At 33.2% G+C, this 13498-nt stretch overlaps 1 protein-coding gene across 6 annotated transcripts in view; it reads left to right on the forward strand.

Annotated features, from left to right (window-relative positions):
* YTHDC2 (YTH N6-methyladenosine RNA binding protein C2) overlaps positions 1-13498 on the forward strand; it is an 83784-nt gene that overhangs the window by 52255 nt on the left and 18031 nt on the right. For all 6 annotated transcript variants that reach the window (XM_045507772.2, XM_045507775.2, XM_045507773.2 and 3 more), the window contains 8 exons: positions 1679-1857; positions 2108-2204; positions 2285-2372; positions 2459-2539; positions 4196-4278; positions 9857-9962; positions 11448-11567; positions 11887-12159. In XM_045507772.2, the coding sequence (XP_045363728.2) occupies positions 1679-1857; positions 2108-2204; positions 2285-2372; positions 2459-2539; positions 4196-4278; positions 9857-9962; positions 11448-11567; positions 11887-12159 (1027 nt within the window). The remainder of the gene's footprint in view (positions 1-1678; positions 1858-2107; positions 2205-2284; positions 2373-2458; positions 2540-4195; positions 4279-9856; positions 9963-11447; positions 11568-11886; positions 12160-13498) is intronic.

Raw genomic sequence — 13498 nt, forward strand, 5'->3', positions numbered from 1 at the left:
TTATTCCAGAAATCATGATGTTATCAATTATACATTTCAGATATTTAAATTGTATTTATTATACTTACTGGATTATTGATAGTTGATATCTAAAATTTATAGCTTTAAACAATGAACTTAATACCCCTTCATTTACCTGGTGAAAGTGAGAAAGCAAAATACTTGGAATGTTTTAAATTGGATCTTAAAAGTTTAAATACTGCAATTATGAAGTTGCATAAGTTTAATATTTTCCCAGTTGAAAACAGTCTTACGTTATTTTTCTGCTGAGCTCTTTAAGAGAGATTGGGCTGCACTGAACTTTCTAGAAGTCATATTGGTAATTGCTAGTGATGGCAGTAGTTTATATTTTTACATACAGGATGAAGAAACATGAGGTTTATTTCAGTCATTTTTACTGATTCTGGCTTTTGGGAAATAGCATTACCTACCTGCTTTCAGTATAGAGTAACCAAATGAAAAGTCAAGTTAAGCTAGTACCTGTAGAGTTTTGTTTTTTTTTTAATGTAAACTATCCTTCAGAATTTTGTTTTATACTAGTGAACAATTAGAAACATCCTCACAACATTGTAAAATGACTATAACTCAATAAAAAAAAGTTAAAAAAAAGAAACATCATATTAAGAAAATATAAATGATGACCAGAAATTTGTGTTAAGTTTTGCTGAGATAAAATTCACATACCATATTATTCATCCACTTAAGTGTACAATCCAGTGGTTGTTAGTATGTTCATAGAATTATGCAGTCATCACCAAAGTCAATTTTGAGAACATTTTCATCACCCCAAAAAGAAATCTTTGCTCATTAGAAGTCATTTTCTCATTTCCCCCGACTCTCCCAGCCCTAGGCAACCCCTAATGTACACTTACTGTTTCTATAGATTTGTCTGTTCCGAATATTTCATATAAATGGAATCATACAATATGTGGTCTTCTGTAATTGTTCTCTTTCATTTAGCATAATGTTTTCAAGTTTTATCCGTGTTGTAGCATCCTTTTATGACTCATTAATATTCCATTCTGTGGATAGACCACAGTTTGTATATCCATTCATCGATTGATGGACATTTGGATTGTTTCGACTTTTAGGCTGTGATGAATTAATACTAATATAAACATTTGTGTACAGATTTTTACGTGGACGTATATTTTTATTTCCCTTTTCTATATATCTAGGTGTCTAATTGCTAAGGCATATGTGTTTAACATTTGAAGGAACTGCCACATTGTTTTCCAAAGTAGTCGCACCGTTTTACATTCCCACCAGCGATGTATTAGAGTTCCAGTTTCTCCACATCCTCTCTCACGCTTATTATTATCTATCTTTTTGATTATAGTCATACTAGAGGATGTGAAGTGGTATTGTGGTTTTGAATTTCATTTCTCTGATAACTAATGATGTTTAACATATTTTCATGTGCTTATTGTCTATTTGATATTTTCTTTGGAGAAATGTCTTCAGACTGAGTTTTTTTAAAAGCACTTATGGCTAAATTTTACTTTGAATAATATATTTGAAACCAAAATATGAATTTCATTACAGCTAGAGCATTAAGTATCAGTTGCCCTCCTTAGAGTATGTTGAAAATTTGAAGGTGGATGTAATGAGAATCATTGCCCTTTACAGGTTACTCTTTTTATTGAAATTTGACTTGGTCTATTTTTTTTTTTCCTAGTGCTTCATTGGAATTTGGTAATCTAGATGAAAGCTCTCTGGTTCAGACAAATGGAAGTGACCTCAGTGCAGAAGACAGAGAGCTCCTGAAAGCTTATCATCATAGTTTTGATGATGAAAAAGTAGACTTGGATTTGATCATGCATCTTCTATACAATATCTGCCATAGTTGTGATGCTGGTAAGTAAGTATTGTCTAAAAGAACTGGAACAGGAATATAGTCTTTGATTTAAAAATTAATATTTTGTGTGTGTACAGATTTTTATATAATTCTAATGATTATAATGCACAAATAATCTCTTAAGTGTCATAAGTATTAGAATTTATCAGTACTTGAAAACACATGATATAGGTCATTATAGGTAGTTTTTTTGATTGATTCTGGTTTTACAGTGAGATTTAATTTTACAAGAAATCATTCTTCTTCAAGGTGCAATATTAATTTTTCTACCTGGATATGATGAAATTGTTGGTCTGAGGGATCGCATCCTGTTTGATGACAAGCGGTTTGCTGACAATACACATAGGTAAAAGCTAAAGCTTTATATTTGCTGCTTTAAATAACAGATAGGTACCACAGTATATTCTCTCTTTTAATTATCAACAGATATCAAGTCTTTATGCTTCACTCAAATATGCAAACATCTGATCAAAAGAAGGTATTAAAAAACCCACCTGCAGGTGTTCGAAAAATAGTAAGTTTTATAAAATCTTCTTTTTTACATTTTATTAGTTATTGGTTTTGCTTTCATTTTAACTAAGCCATAATATCCTGTTGCAGATCCTTTCCACCAATATTGCTGAAACCAGCATCACAGTCAATGACGTTGTCTTTGTTATTGATTCTGGTAAGGTAAAAGAGGTATGTATGGATAAGTTGTATTTTTACTTAAATGAGGAAGCTCAAGTTCCATAACAGTAAATGCTTTTATAAGCAGAATTCATTTTAATTGGAAAATTTCTGATTCTAGATGAATTTAACATAGTAAATGTTGGTTTCACTAAAGTGAATGTTCTGCTTTAAACAATTCAGTATATAGCATCTGTCTTGTTATTTTAACAAGTGAAACAAAAAGTTTAGCTTCTGCTCACTAAAGAGGAGGAAGAAAATAAAGGGTTTGGCTAATCACAGTGAAATTTTTGTCACACGGTGTGGGAATTTGATTGCGTATTTTGTATATTTCCCTTCCACTTGTGGTTGTGGACCGTGTCCCTTTTGCTCATTGTTTTATCTCCAGTGCTCCCCATATAGTAGGTATTCAAAAGATACTTAGTTCAAGAGAACCATGCTAATAGAAAACAAACATAAAACCAGGATTCAACAAATAATGGCTAGCAGCCAAATGGGGCTCATCACCTACGTTTGTAAAAATAAATCTTACTGGAACACTGTCATGTCCACTCTGAACTGTTGTCTGTGTCTGCCTTCATCTTGCAATAGCAGATTTGAGTAGTTGCAATAGAGCCCCTCTGCAGAAGCCAAAATATTTACTGCCAACCGCTGATATAAATAAAAGGCAGTATTTAGTTCCTTTTAGTATTAGAATGCTCAGCAGTTCTCAGTAGTACCCTTAATTTTGGTCGACCCTTTCACTGAAAGAATTGAAAATGATAGAGGTAATTGATTTTTCAAGGAGAGAAATACTATCTATGTTGGGAAAGCAAATTATGTCTCTTCTAGAGGGTATAAATGATCATTTTTAGTGTGAAAAAATTAATTACCTTTTGGTTTTATTTATCAAGTAAACTTTGGTAGTGTCAAAAGTTATTTTACATACAGAATTGATAAATATAACATTTTATTAAAAACAAAATAAGCAGCATCTTTCCTAAAAAGCCCATGAATAAACTATTATTAGAACACATTTTTATTTGCTCTGTATAGTTATTTCATGAAAGGGAAAATAGAAAGTCACTGAATGATTGATGTATATATTCTTGTTAGCAATGAATTCTTTTAAAATATTTCTTTGAGGAAGTATGGGGTAGTAATTATTCTTTTTTACTTTCTCTCTTGTAATATTCTGGATCTGCTAACTGCATTAGTAGTTCAGCAGGTGGTAAAACAGAAGAGGTTAAAAGTTCTTCACTTGGGAATATGATTAGTTTAGTGATTTTTGTTACTCTTCCAGATCAGCTCCCGGGAAAGTGTTTCATAAAGTGTCTGTCCCTGGTCACTACTATTTCTCACTGTGTTGTAAATCTGTTAGAAAATGACCTCAAGAGAATAAATCAGTTCTCTTCAGTCTTGATGCTTTATGAGAACTGACTGCCATTATCCAAGTGTAGCAGAAAGAAGCACATATCCCAGCAAGGCACAGAATGAGGAAGTTTTATAGCTCTTCTGAGTTTAGTTTTTATCCTTTTTCCTTAGAATATTTGTATCCATCTTGATTTTTTTTTAAATCAGTACCCTGTTCTAATTAATCAAAAGGGGCTTTGAATTAAACTTGGCATGTTAAAATATATTCATAATATTTTCTGCTATTTCTTCTTAAATACCTTTTATATATTACAGAAATCCTTTGATGCACTGAATTTTGTTACAATGTTAAAAATGGTGTGGATTTCCAAAGCTAGTGCCATCCAACGGAAAGGCAGGTAATGTATATTTAATGGACATTCATTCAGTTGCCTGTAAAATTTTCATAGGTATTACATACTTAATGTATATATTCTACTTTCTATAAAATATTAAAATTTTCATGTTAGTCTTAATTTTTATATTATTTTTGCCAAACAAACCATTTTAATACTTACTTTAAAAGTCGAATTCAGGTTATGTTAAAAGTAAAAATTTTTGCCTAGTATAATCTATATTCAGAAGATATAAGAAACTTAAAAAATATAAATAAAATCAGTATAAGACGTAGGACTAGTTTCTGTACTATACAAAAAAACTGTAAAATCAATTAATGACCACTACATTAATCTCATGTAGCTGTGTTATCTCATATATATCTTAAGAAATGTGAGTTAATGAGGTACTATTTTTTGCTTATCACATTGGCATCACTGAAAATGTTTAATAGTACACAGAGCTGGCAAAGGCATGGGCCAGTAGGCTTTCATAGTTTGCTGATGGTGAGAGTGTAAATTGGTGTGACTTCTTCAGAGGATGGTTTGAAACTGTTTATTGAGATCTCCCCTTTGGCGAAGGATTCCACTTCTCTTAATTAATACTGAATTTACTTGCATATGTGTACAAAGATGTATATTTAAGAATGTTTTTTGCAGCATTGTTTGTAATAGTGAAAAGTCTGGGAACACAGTGGTGTCCATCAACAGTGAAGTGGTTAAGCAAATTATGTTATTGCCACACAGTGTCATACTAAGTAACTGTTTAAAGGAAGTATATGTATGTGTTTTAGGTGGAATGAGTTTTCAGGATATATATTAATTGAAAAAAGTAACATGTAAAACATGTGTCTAGTATTTTCTTTGTGCTAAAAATATATGTATATGTTTGTATATATATTTAGGCAAATACATTGTCAAGTCTGAGAGGAACATTAAAAAACAATGGCTGTTGACTCTGAGGGAGGAGGATTTGTGGGGCTCTGGAGGAAGGAGACTTAATTTTTTTTTGTAGTTTGGTTATTTAGTACATGATTGCATTACTTCTTCAGTTTTAAAAAGGCAAGATTTAAAAGTATATTTTTCAATAATTATTTGACTTATTTTTCTTGCATTTAAACTAACAAAAAAGCATCAAATACTGACTTTAAAAGAATGCCTCATACTGAAGACAGTGAATACATTTATTTCTGTACTTTGTAATATCATAGAATGTCCTTAAGGGTTTTGTTCTTATTATTATGTCAGTTGTCCTCCTATGACAAGTGTAGCTGGACTTACACCATGTTAATAGTATATTATCAGAGATAAAAGTCAGAAATTGTAGGAATTTTCATTATCATCTTCTTTAACAGATATTTTTTGGCAGCCTTCACTGTGCAAGTGTTAGGGCTGCAATGATGAATAGACTATAGTCTGATGGGTGACGTTTGACATGGGGAGAATGTTGCAGTCCTTCTTGGAGTCCAATAAGTTAAACAATTTTAATACTGTGTGATGTGCACTATAACTGGATAATACTTCTAGAGGAGTTAAGATAGAATCTGAGACAAATAGGAATAAATAGGTATTGTGGGAAAGCATTTCTAATGGTAGAGGGGAAACATTCACAATGGCCTAAAGAAAGGCAAGAGTGACAAAGAAAGTTGTTTAGTTGGAGTTTAGATGAGAATAATAAAAAAAAATGAATATAAAGATGTAAGTTGAAGACTGGTCCTTAAGGACCATTTTGTGTTTTATCTTTCTTTTTTTCTTCTTAAAAAACCAGGGGGTAGCATGATTATAGTATTCTTTTAGATCTTTGAGCACTGAATTGGTCGAGACAAAAATGATGGTAGGAGGACCCCAGTAGGAGTCTCTTTCATTGATACTATCATTTACAATAAGGGAGAGATGAGAGTAACCAGTTTTATAATAGTAGTGGTAGAAATAAAGAGAAGTGGTTCCCCTTATTGCACTTTGTAGATACTGAGTTTTTTACAAGTTGAAGATTTGTGGCAGTCCTGTGGACCCCATGTTGAACAAAGCTATCAGTGCAATTTTTTCCAAAGCATTTGCCCATTTTTTGTCTCTATGTCACATTTTGGTAATTCGTACAATATTTCAAACTACTATTATTATTATTACTATTATCACTATTATTATTTTATTTGTTATGGTAATCTCTGATCAGTGGCCTTTGATGTTGTTATTGTAATTGTTTTGGGGTACCACAAACTGTGCCCATGTAAGGAGACAAAAGATCCATAAATGTTGTGTGTGTTTTGACTGCTCCACTGATCAGCCATTCCCCATCTCTGTCCTCCTTGGGCCTCCATGTTCCATGAGACGCAGCAATATTGAAAGACCAGTTAACAACCCTATGATTGCCTCTTAGTGTTCAAGTGGAAGGAAGAGTTGCACTTCTCTTACTTTAAATCAAAAGCTAGAAATGATTAAGCTTAGTGAGGAGGGCATGTTGAAAGAAGAGATAAGCTGAAAGCTAGGCCTCTTAGTGCCAGTTAGCCAAGTTGTAAATGCAAAGGAAAAGTTCTTGAAGGAAATGAAAATTCTACTCCATTGAACACATGAATGATAAAAAATTGAAGCAGTCTTACTGCTGATATGGAGAAAGTTTTAGTGATCTGGATAGATCAAACCAGCCACAAGATTCCCTTATGCCAAAGCCTAGTCCAAAGCAAGGTCCTAACTCTTTACAATTCTAGAAGGCTGACAGAGGTGAGGAAGCTGCAGAAGAAAACTTTGAAGCTAGCAGAGGTTTAAGGAAAGAAGCTGTCTTCGTAACATAAAAGTAGAGGTGGAGAAGCAAGTGCTGATGTAGAAGATGAGGCATGTTATCCAGAAGATCTAGCTAAGATCATTAATGAAGGTGGCTACACTAAACAGATTTGCCTTGGAGAACAGCCTTCTCTTGGAAGAAGATGTCATTTAAGACTTTCAGGGCTACAGAGGAAAAATCAATGCCTGAATTCAGCACTTTAAAGAACAAGCTGACTCTCTTGTTAGAGGCTAATGCAGGAGGTGACTTGCAGTTGAAGTCAGTGCTCAGTGACCATTTTGAAAGTCCTGGCACCCTTATGAATTACGTTAAATCTACTCTGCCTGTGCTTTATAAATGAAACAACAAAGCCAGGATGACAGCGCATCTCTTTACAATGTAGTTTACTGACTATTTTAAGCTTGTTGTTGAGACCTGCTGCTCAGAAAAATTGTTTCCTTTCAAAATATTACTGCTCATTGACAATGCTCCTAAGTCACCAAAAGCTCTGATGGGAATGCACGAGATTAATGTTGTTTTCATGCCTGCTAACAACACCCATTCTTCAGCCCACAGATCAAGGAGTAACTTCAGCTTTCAAGTCTTAATCCTTAAGATGTACATTCTGTAAGGCTGTATGTGCTCTAGATAGTGATTCCTGTGATGGATCTGGGCAAAGTAAATTGGAAATTTTCTAGAAAGGATTCACCACTCTAGATGCCATTAGGAACATTTGTGATTCATGGGAAGAGGTCAAAATACCAACATTAACAGGAGTTTGGAAGAAGTTGATTCCAACCTTCATGGAGAACTTTGAGGGGAGGAAGTAACTGCAGATGTGGTGGAAATAGCAGGAGAACTAGAAGTAGAGTCTGAAGATGTGACTCATTTGCTGTAATCTCATGATAAAACTTTAATGGATGAGGAGCTGCTTCTTATCAGTTGGCAAAGAAACTAGTTTCTTGAGATAAAATCTAATTCTGGTGAAGGTACTGTGAAGATTGTTGAAATGATAACAAAGTAGTACATTACCTAAACTTAGTTGATAAAGCAGCAGCAGGGTTTAGGAGGATTGACTCCAATTTTGAAAGAAATTCTATGGGTCACATGCTGTCATACAGCATTGCATGCTTCAGAGAAATCATTTGTGAAAGCAAGAATCCACTGATGTGGTAAACTTAATGGTTGTATTATTTTAAGAAATTGCCACAGCCTTCAACAGCAACCACCTTGATTAGTCAGTAGCTGTCAACATTGAGACAAGACCTTCTGCCAGCAAAGAGAATGTGATGTGCTGAAGGCTCAGAGGATGGCTGGCATTTTTTAGCAATAAGTATTTTTCTTTATTGAAGTATACTTGATGATTGGATAAAGAAGTTGTGGTATATATACACAATGGAATACTACTGAGTCATAAAAAAGAATGAAGTAATACCATTTTCAGCAACATGGATGGACCTAGAGATTATCGTACTAAGTGCAGACATAAATGATGTCACTTATATGTGAAGTCCAAAAAAAGGCACAAAATATTTTTAAATCAAGGTATGTACATTGTTTATTTAGACATGATACTATTGCACACTAAATGGACTACAGTATAACATAAGCATAACTTTTATATGTACTAGGAAACCAAAACATTCTTGTGACTTGCTTTATTGCATTGTTCACTTTATTATAATGATCTGGAACTGAACCTGAAGTATGTCTGAGGTATGCCTGTAAATAATTAATTCAAGAGCTATTAAGGAGAGTAATATTGGTGATTGTTTGTCCAGGGGCTGGGGGCTAAGGAATAGAGTGGAGTGACGGATGTCATACAGGCTTCTGTCTAAGAAGATTTTGTGGATGGTGGTGCCATTGTCAGGGAAAATATGAGGAGTCGTTATGTTGGGGAGAATTAATTTGAGGTTGTGTTGAGTTTGAATTGACTGTGAAAAAGCCAAGTGGACCTAAGAGGCTTGTAAAGTATAGATCTAGAATTAGGATAAGGAGACCTACGTGGATAGAATTTGAAGTTAGGAGGGTTATTAATATCACTTGGAAGAGAGGGTAGAATAAGTAGGGCAGAGGGACATCAACATTTAAGGATTGGGGAAGGATAGAAATCTCTTAGAGGAGCCTGGATAGTGAGAAGGCTGATAGGTGTATAGTGAGGGAGATATTTGATGAAGGAAGGAATGGTATAATAATGTCAGATTTTCTGACTTGTATCAAACTTGTGTTACATTTGTCTCTCTGGATTGTGAGCTTTGTGAGGATAGGGATATTTCTGCGTCTCTATCACTTAGCATATTATCCTTGCATTAGCTGCTGTACGGACTTTGAGTGAAATTAAAAGTAACTGCTCTTCCTCATGATGTATTTCTGCTGTTTCTCAGAAGATTAAACAAGTCTCTGTGATGATAGGGTAGTTGACACTCCCTTAGAGTTGTGTAATGCATAAATGGCACAGCTCTAATCACTGGGTCTGAACATAGTGCTTAGTATCAGCTCAGTAAAACTGATTAAATTTAAATTACCATATATTTATTCATTTTGTTTTTTACTAGCTTTTATTTGTATATATATTTTAAAAAATTTTACCATTGTCTTAGAAGTATGTCAGGTATATGTCTTTCAGTCTCATTTTATAAATGAGATAATTGAGTCCCAGCCATGTGAAGTACCTTTTCAAAGGTTAGGGGGTCAGTATCAGAGTAGGGATTCAAACTCAGATGTTTTGATACTGGTTCATTGTTCTGTCTCCTAAATCACATTGCTTTTACAGTTTCCTGATTATATTCTTTATTCCTTGTTTGAGCCTTTTTGAGCCTTAATTTTGTATTTTACTTTTTTAAGGGCAGGACGATGCAGACCTGGAATTTGTTTTCGGCTGTTCAGTAGACTTCGATTCCAGAATATGTTGGAATTTCAGACTCCCGAGCTTTTGAGAATGCCATTACAGGTGGAAATTTACTTAACCTCAAAAGGCTATTTTTGTGGATGAAGGCAAAGAGGGGGTATTTCAACTTGTATCGATTGGATTTTCGAAAAATCAATTTATAAAACAAAATTATAAAGTGTATATTATGGAGAGTGGTTATATATAACTAATATTTTTCCTGTATAAGAAAATTTAATTAATCTCCACAATGTTAAAGAATCACTTGGGTCATTTAAATTATGGTATAGTTTATAAATATATTTTTGATGCAATATTCTAGGAATCTGTCAACCACATGAGTGCTCACCTTTTAAATTCTGAATGAGAAGTAGAAGAGAAATCATCTAAGGTCCAAAAGATAATACCAAAATCTCAGTTTAAGATGCTGAGCTTACCTGGGTAGTTTTGGAACTGAGTTCAGTGAGATTACCTGAACTTTGTGAATTGTTTTCCCTTAGGTTTTCTGACTTCATGGAACAGCCATACACTATGTAGTTTCTTGGGACAACTATCAGAAATGCATTAATTCGATTCTTTGGTGTGTTGAGCTAGATGCTGCCTTCCAAACCTTTAAAGAGACACTGGATCATACTTTTGGCACCCATTTACCTGGGTGACTTCCCGCTTCCCCATGCTTATGAACCACTTTCTATTCTTCCTAGGATAAAATGCAAAATTCTTAACAGAATTTAAGGGCTTAAATTATCTCTCATACTTGTGTCTCGTTTTAATTTTTTAATCCTTGCCTTTCCTCCTCTGTCTACTTATACCAATAGTCTCAATTTCTCAAGCATATCTTGTTTCTTTCTATCTTAGGAACTTTATATTTGCTATCCCCTCTGTAGAATCCTTCCTCTTAATCCTTTCATGATTAACTCCTACTTAATCTTTACATCTTAAGTGTCATTGCCTCAGGGAAATTGTCTTTGACTTCCCGTAGCCACCACCTCCTACTCTTTCTTGAACTTGATTAAATCTTTGGTTTCATGTCTTTAGTTACCTGTATCCTTTGTAGTGCTTATCACAATTGTAATTGGTTAATTATATAATTATTCTGTTTTTCATACACAATGAAAATCTATGAGGACAGTGTCTACCTATCTTCTTTTTCTCTAACTTGCTGCAAAATGCCTAGCATCTAGAAGCACGTAAATATTTGTTGAATGGATAAAAGATCCTAGAATGTAATATAAAGGAAAACAAAGATTTTTTGACATTGATTGTGATTGTTATATGTAACAACTGTTTGAGGAGACATTGCCAGCAGTAGCTGTGGTAATCTTGAACAGAGTTGATGGAGGATGTTTCTTAAGGTTCTCGCACTAATGTATAAGCCCATCTTTCACAGAAAGATCTTTCATAGAATGACATTGTTCCCTCTACTGTTCATTTTAATTAAAGACTCCACTAGTCTGTGTTGCGTAACTATAGGTCCTATGATTTTTTTTAATAAAAATTAATTATAAATGTCAATATTTCAAATTTATTTCCTGTTTTTATTTACAGGAACTTTGTTTACATACGAAGCTGTTAGCCCCAGTTAATTGTCCTATTGCTGATTTCCTTATGAAAGCTCCTGAACCTCCACCAGCTTTAATTGTAAGAAATGCTGTACAAATGCTTAAGGTTGGTGTCTTAATAGTTTCATTTTATCTGACTGTTTTACTTGAAATTTGAAACAATTGAGAATTTGTCTTAACTAATTTTGTGCTTAAAAAATAATCTTAATAATCATGTATTTTGAATAGTATTCTCATGGTAATTAGAGTAAAACTGTAAGTTTGATTCATTTTTACATAATATATTTGAAGCAAAATATATTTTTATGAGATGTGGTAGCAAAAGAAAATTTACGTTCTTCTATCTTACTTATGGGTTTTCAAGTATGTGGTTTGATTACACAGTTTTGGTCATGTCAAATTCTATTTTATATACTTTTATTTAGACTATAGATGCAATGGATGCATGGGAAGATCTCACTGAACTTGGATATCATTTGGCTGACTTGCCCGTAGAACCACATCTTGGTAAAATGGTCCTGTGTGCTGTTGTTTTAAAGTGTCTGGACCCCATCCTTACAATTGCCTGCACACTAGCCTATCGAGATCCTTTTGTCCTGCCAACGCAGGCCTCTCAAAAACGTGCAGCTATGCTTTGTAGGAAACGTTTCACTGCAGGAACTTTCAGTGACCATATGGCACTTCTCAGAGCATTCCAGGTACTATTATATGTCTTTTTATTTTTGAACTGTTTTTGGTTAAACACATTTCTGGGGTAAGTGTAACAAATTTAAAAATAGGTATGATTCCATTAATTTTTGTTTCATTATAAAGTCACATTTTTATCAATAGCCCAGAAAAATATCTTCCTACTGTTAATATGTTAGAATTATCATATTTTTCACTACCTTTTTTTATTTTCTCAATTTTCTTCTTGTAGAAATATGTATGTGTATATATGTATATATTTTTATTTATACTTATAAATACAGTTTATACTGTATAAGCCCAAATTTCTTATCTTTAATTATGTCTTGATCAAGGAGTGCTCTAAAATTTTAGTTAAGAAACATTGTGTACTATTCAAAGTATATAGAACAAAACCTGGAAGAAAATTATCTTGAATTTAATATCTATTTATTGATTTTTAGAGTACATCTTTTTTGTGTGTGCTCAAGACTTTATGTTAAGGATTTAGTTTTATAAAGCAAAATCCAAAAACCACTTAAAAATTTTAAGCTAATAATAGAATCTGATGAAAGTGGTAAATGGGGAAGAAAAGATAAAGAAAGTGAGCCTGAGTAAGGGAAATGATACGTAATTTGGGAATTCACTTATGTGGGGAAGAATATGTTATTTCTTGAAAAGGTAGACATGTTATTTATCCTTAAATTCTCTTGTGCAGGCTGTGCCTCTGCATTTTAAAAAATTGTTAATGCAGGAAGTACTCTTTTCCAAGCATACAGGATTTTTCCAACAAATATAATTTTTAAAAATAATTGTAATCTCTCTTGTGGGCATTATTAAACAGTGGTTCATGCATTGCTATTAATTGGGTCTATTAGATACTATAGAGTAAGTCAGTTGAGTGATAATAATTAGGGAGAGATTTGAAGTTGAATTCTTATCCTTTATTTTTTCCCTAGCTCCTTTAAAAGCAGAGAGGGTAAATTACTGCCTTTGTCTTTCATTTGTATTCCAAAGCAAGAGAACTCATTTTGAAAGAGGAGCTTTCTTATACTACGTGTAGATGATTTCTAGGAATCCCACTTTCCATTCTCAGACAGATTAGGTGGTTGATATAAAGGTTATTTTTAGAGGCCTGGAGTGGCAGGATTCTTAGATATAAATGGTATTAAGATGGCTTATTGAAAAATCTCCCGTACTTTAGTGGAGGAAAATTAATAGGCATACCTGTAAAGGTAGATATTTTTTCATAGTTATTTAGATTTCCTGATACTTAGTTCTCATTGGGATTTTATAAACTCAATGACTTTCATATCATTTGGTATAAATTAACTAATGATAAATTTTATTTGATCATAAAGTCATAGATTT

The sequence above is a fragment of the Camelus bactrianus genome, chromosome 3 (assembly GCF_048773025.1).
Source record: "Camelus bactrianus isolate YW-2024 breed Bactrian camel chromosome 3, ASM4877302v1, whole genome shotgun sequence".
Taxonomy (NCBI): Eukaryota; Metazoa; Chordata; class Mammalia; order Artiodactyla; family Camelidae; genus Camelus; species Camelus bactrianus.